General features: G+C 53.9%; 1 protein-coding gene across 1 annotated transcript in view; it reads left to right on the top strand.

Moving 5' to 3' along the window:
• ALDH1L1 (aldehyde dehydrogenase 1 family member L1) overlaps positions 1-4,359 on the top strand; it is a 42,449-nt gene extending 38,090 nt beyond the window's left edge. Inside the window, exons 21-23 of the mRNA XM_036323007.1 lie at positions 763-868; positions 2,058-2,257; positions 4,056-4,359. Coding sequence (XP_036178900.1) covers positions 763-868; positions 2,058-2,257; positions 4,056-4,111 — 362 coding nt within the window. The 3' untranslated portion in view covers positions 4,112-4,359. The remainder of the gene's footprint in view (positions 1-762; positions 869-2,057; positions 2,258-4,055) is intronic.
• The last annotated feature ends 1,641 nt before the right edge of the window (positions 4,360-6,000 follow it).

Consider the following 6,000-nt stretch of genomic DNA (forward strand, 5'->3'; position numbering starts at 1 on the left):
TTTATTAACTGAATGACTTTTAAAGTTAATTTTTTTAAAAAACCAGAGACAGAAAATGTGAAGTCTGTTGATTTTTCCTAAGTCAGAATTAAATCTCAGTCTAGCAGGGTCTCAGCAGAGAAACAGTCAGAGAACTCATTTTTGCCATCGGAAATGGTTTTGTCCAGGCAGCCAGGGCCTGTAGGGTGGCAGTCTGGGTGGGAATACATGGTGGATCCATGCTGACAGGAGAGCAGGAGGCTGTATCTTGGCCAAGAGCACTTACCCTGCACCTGGGAGTCAGTGCCCACATCCAGGTGCCAGGCAGGAGAAGGGAGGCAGTCCGGGGAGTTCTTGCTCATCAGGACCTCCCTCCCCCACCATTTCACAGTGACCAATGGAGAGCCATCTGGGAGGCTGCACCAGCCAAAAACATCTGTATATATTTTCAGATTGAATATCACCAGAAAAACCCAAGTCTTTGTCAGAGTCTGGAGCTTCTGTGCTGGTCTTGGGCAGACTTGGACCCCAATGTCAGCTTTATCATAGACCACCTCTTAGCCTCATTTCCCCAGCAGCATTTAGTTGAAAGGGTTGTGAGGCTGAAGTGAGCTCACATGTCCGGGACAGGAAAGCCACGCACAGTGGGTGGCATCACCACACAGGTATCACACATGGCATTGCTGGAGGGGGATGTGCGTGTGGCTGGTGGGACCCCGCCTGGAGGGGAGAGGCTGCTGGAGGAGGGCCTCCCCATGCCGTGGGCCTCTGTCTCCCCCACAGGTTTCTTTTTCGAGCCAACCGTTTTCACGGACGTGGAGGACCACATGTTCATAGCCAAGGAAGAGTCCTTCGGGCCTGTCATGGTCATCTCTCGGTTTGCCGATGGGTAGGGAGTCCTGCTTTTGTCTCTCAAGAGCCTGATGTTTTGCCACGTGTTACGGGTTCTCCACATGAGCTTGTGGGAACTCAGGAGGGGAACTCAGACAGGTGGGGGGCTGTGAATGCAGCCCGGCTGCCTGCTGAGGCCGAGTCAACCACTGAGGTGAGGAGAGCCCCAGGGCACTGGCAGGGCTTTGGGTCCCCAAGTGAGCATTCCTCAGCCTTTGGATGTCTCTCCTGGTGTGTTTGGGCTGTGTCCTAATCATCTACTGCCGTGTACTAAACCACCCCAAGACAGTGGCTTGGAATAGCGACAGTTATTTATTTCACTCGTGAATCTGCAATCTGGTTAGGGGCTGAACGCCTCTGCTCTGTCCCAGGTTCGGGACTCAGTAGCGATACCTGGAGTGGTTGTCTTTGAGTGGGTCCGGCCTTCCTGAAGGCTCTCTCCCCCATGGCAGCCTCAGGGCCTCCCACACTGAAGCTGGGTGGATGTTTCAAGGCTTCCCAAGACCCATTGATCAGCCTCAGAAATCCTAAAACCTAATTTTCACTATGTTCTTTTGGCCCAGCAACTCACCAAGCCAGCCTGGGTTGAAAGAGAGAGGGATTGGACTCTGTGGCCATATTTGAACTACCACACATTCTTTTTATGGACTGTTATTTTTCAGAGAAGAGCCTTTGGATAGATTACAAAATGACATCTCCTCCTAATGCACTATACTTTCAAAAAATTATAAAAATTACCATCACATTCTGATTGCATTAGAATAAGATGCCTTTCTGCCATCTACCGAGCAAATATTGTGCTAAATCTTCAAGGGACACCTGGACATGGCTCCCTGGGGGATACCCAATGCATGTGCACTTCCCTGTGTGGTGGGGGCCTCACCAGCCTCCTCCGGGCCCCTATACCCCTGTCCGTAAAGTGAGGGACTCACCCTTGGTGACCCAAAGGGTCCTTGTGCCCGACTGTGTGCAAATCCAACTCTGTTCTTCCTCTTCTCTTTAACTTTGTCCCCTTCTCTCTGCTGCCCTGTCTCCTCCACGTTTCTCCTCAGAAGGTCCTGAGTGGTGGGAAGTTTGGAGGGGGTCAGGCTCCCCTTGGGGGAGAGGATGCAGGTCTCCCTGAATCCCGTATCCAACGCTGTCCTCCAACCCTCCTTCACCAAGTTCTTTCTGGATTTTCCCTGCAGCGACATGGACACTGTGCTGTCTCGGGCCAACGCCACAGAATTTGGCCTGGCCTCTGGCGTCTTCACCAGGGACATTGGCAAGGCCCTGTACGTCAGTGACAAGCTGGAGGCAGGCACCGTGTTCATCAACACGTACAACAAGACCGACGTGGCTGCTCCCTTCGGAGGCTTCAAGCAGTCTGGATTTGGCAAAGACTTGGGTAACCTAACCCTAAACATCTGCTTTAAGCCACTTGGTGCCAGGCCCTGTCCCTGGGGGCAAGGGTGTAACATTGAAAGATGGTTGTTGACGCTCACTTCTTATTGGGAAGGGACAGTGATAATTCAGGCAGTAAACAAGATCCTTCTAGGAAGTAAGGGATGCTGGAAAGCAGACAAGTCAGAGTAATCCGGGCGAGGAGACTGGGAGGGCAACTTTAGGCAGGGACCTTGGAGGGCCTGCCTGAGACCCCAGTGGTGGGAGGAGCCATAACAACCCGAGGATGTGCGTTCCTGGAAGAGGGGAGGCAGGTCCTGAGGGCATCAGCTTTGGTCTCAGAGCTGCAGAGAGAGGCTGGTGTGGGCAGGGTGGGGGTGGGGGTGGGGGAGTACGGCAGGAAGAGAGCAGGCCCAAGGGATAGGCAGGAGCCAGATCGAGGGACCCAGGGGCCTGCTTCAGACTGGCCTCAGGCTTCATCCTCAGAGAGAGAAGAAGCCACAGGGCCAAGTGTGCCCAGTGGTACAGTGTGAGTCCCTATATAGAGACAAGGTCATTCTAGGTGGCAAGCAGAATGCAAGCTGGGCCTGACCTGATGGGAAAGTGGAGTTCTGCTCCAGCACCTGCTCTCCCTGGGCTACTGTGTAACCTAGGGTGTGGCCCACTCCCCGATCCTGCCACTCCGGAAGCCAGCAGTTGGGGATCATAGCTCTGATGCCAAGCACTGTCTCAGAAGCCTCCAGCCCTTACGGCCTCCCCTGCCCAGCTCAGGGTCTCCAGGGAGCTTCAGGCTGAGGCTGAAACCAAAGGGTAGTTACAATTTTATTTTTCCATCCCTCCCTCTTTCAAACCCTGAGGAAAGCTCCAAGGGCTCTCATGAAAGGGCCCAGCAATACCCCCCAAGCCTGACTACAAATACTATGCATGCAGAACCGGGTGCACGCGTGCATACACACGCATGCACATGCATGCTGATCACCTCTGCCCCCTCTGTCCTTGCCTCCCCTGGCCTACCTTCCTGGTGTCCTCCACAGAAATCCACGAGGACCATCATCCTCCACGGAGGCCACGGGTCCCCAGGATAGGATCTCTGTCACTTATAAGTCTGCCTCCTGCACCCCTAGACCTTCCTCCCACTGTCCCTGTGTCCTGTGCCCACAAACCAGCCCTTCCAAATAGCCTACCTGGGATGGGCCAGAGACCTCAATGGGCCTCAGCTGGTGGTGAGAACAGTGTGGGCAGCAGCATCAGGGAAGCTTGGCTTCTGGAGCGAGCGCCTTAGCAGGTGGGGGAATTGTCAGGCAGCCACAGGCCTCTCATGCTGTGTGTGGGGCTGAAACACACCAGCCACATAGCTCAGCCAAGTTCCGGGGGTCCCAGGGACCCTGTGAGGCACCCCTTCTCCCAGTCCCAATTTGATCTGGATTAGCTGGGAGGCATCAGTGGAGAGGCTGCACACCTGGGTAATAGGAAGGCACCATGAGGGCCTCAGGGCTGCTCTGGAGCTGATAAGGCTCCCCCTGCCCCCACTTAGGCAGGTGGCTGGAGCTGGGGAAGTCTCTGGAACAGTGACCTCAGATTGGTTCTGTATTCTGATGCCTGTTGGGATACCCACCCACCCCACCCCACCCCCGCCCGCGCGCGCGCACACACACACACACACACACACTTACTAATGATGACCCCAGGTCTCGGTTTCTTACCTGAACCTGAGGCTGAGTCAGACCCCACTCACTTGCTGCAGGTTTTGTGAGATAATATGCGTGCAGGGGTACTCTGATGATGATGGTGCTGTTTTGCAGGAGAGGCGGCCCTGAATGAGTACCTGAGGGTCAAGACGGTTACCTTTGAGTACTGAAGAAAGGTCTCATGCGAAGAAGCCTCCGTCTCTTCCACAGCTTGACCTGCCTCCCCTGTCAGCCCGATTGTCCTTCTAGCCCCCTCCTGGGTACACAGCACCTCCACCCGAACTGGCTGGTGGAAGCCTGCTGCCTGCAACCCCTGTCCCTGTCGGGGACCCCATCTCCCCAACCCCAGTCCAATCAGAGCAACATTTGGCTACTGAGAAGGTGGCCCCAGGGCGAATAAATGTTCTGACCAGCAGCAGCCAGCACCTGTGTGACTTCCCTGCCCATCTGGGGGTGCCCTGGGGGGCCCTGCAAATCCTGGCACACAGTGAGGCTTTGGGCCCGGGAGAGCCAGTTGCTGTGGGGGGAGACACAAAATTGAGAAATGGGTGTGTGTCAGCTCCAGCCTCAGGAAGCAGGTGCTGAAGAGGAGTTAAGAGTTTGAGAGGCCTCACCCCAGACACCAAGGGGAGGAAGCGGGGAGGGTTGAAGAAGCTCAGACTCCGATGCAGCAAATCCGGCCTGTGTGGGAGCCGCCCCAGGGCAGAGAGGCCTCAGCTGATCGCTGACCAGAGGACACTGCTGCGGGCTATTGCCCCAGACTGGCATTTCAGTGCAGGGGCGATGCTTAAAGGGGTGGTGGACCTGCCTTAACACAGTAACTTACATCAGACCAGACAAGTCTCACCTCTGCCTCTTTTCCGAATCCACGTTGTTTTGCCTCAAACACCCCTAGAGCCAGGGCATCAGCAGCGGAGCCCAACGAATGCAGCTGGCCCTCAGCCGGTTCTTTCATGCTCCTCCCAGTGGGAAGCATTTGGAGGGTTCAACCCTGGCCTCCCTGCAAACAGTCCTTCACAGCAGAAGAGCAGGCAACGCCTTGAGCACAGTCCTATCCAAACCCAAATCAAGCCAAGAAACACTGTCCCCCCCTCTTCAGACACACACACATAGAGCTTGGTTTAGCCAGGGTGCCCACGATAGTTCTACCTGAGACCTCTGGTTTAGATACACAAGACTAGGCTCCGAGTCTTCTCCCCTTTATTTTTTTAATCCAAAATGTGTTTATGGGATGGCTCCCCAATCACCTCGATCTGAGGTGCTTTCGTGCTGCTTCCTACTGAAGGAGCGTCCCCTGTAAGCCGTGCCTTTCCTCCTGTCGTCTGACAGGGGACAGTGGGGCAAGCAACACACAGAGGCCGTTGGTGCAGGGCTGAGCCGGTGGTGATTTTATAGCACCTGGGCGTTTCACAGCCATGAGGTAGGCCCTGGGCTCTGCACCAGGCGCTTCCCCTGTGCTTCCTCTCCCCTTCTGGAGCGGGGAGAAGGGGCTCCTCCCTGAGAGGAATGCTGTCATGGGGTGGGGTGGGCCTCGTCACGGCCAGAAAAGCTCTTTTCCCTCTTTGCAAATTTTCCTGAAACTATAAGTAAGTATAATTTTAAAAACCACCCAGTTTCCCCCTCCTATGTATTTCTCGCCGGTGTGTCTCCTTTACTTTTACATAGAACACTTCACTTCTGACACTTCTGGTCACCAAACGTGTGAGGGCGTTTTCCCACATCAAGCAATTTCCTGCAACACCAACTAAAGTGAATGTCCTATGATATAACTGGATTCTGACACTATCTCCCAAAAGATCATACCAGGCCCTACACCAGTGATGGCGAACCTATGAACTCATTTTTTTGGTGGATTTTTCTTTGTTAAATGGCATTTAAATATATAAAATAAATACCAAAAATATGTCTTTGTTTTACTATGGTTGAAAATATAAAAAAATTTCTATATGTGACACGGCACCAGAGTTAAGTTAGGGTTTTTCAAAATGCTGACACGCCGAGCTCAAAAGATTCGCCATCACTGCCCTACACGTTACGGCTCAGTCCCACAAAACTGCTC

This window comes from Myotis myotis, unplaced genomic scaffold, assembly GCF_014108235.1.
Source record: "Myotis myotis isolate mMyoMyo1 unplaced genomic scaffold, mMyoMyo1.p scaffold_m19_p_9, whole genome shotgun sequence".
In the NCBI taxonomy this organism is placed as follows: domain Eukaryota; kingdom Metazoa; phylum Chordata; class Mammalia; order Chiroptera; family Vespertilionidae; genus Myotis; species Myotis myotis.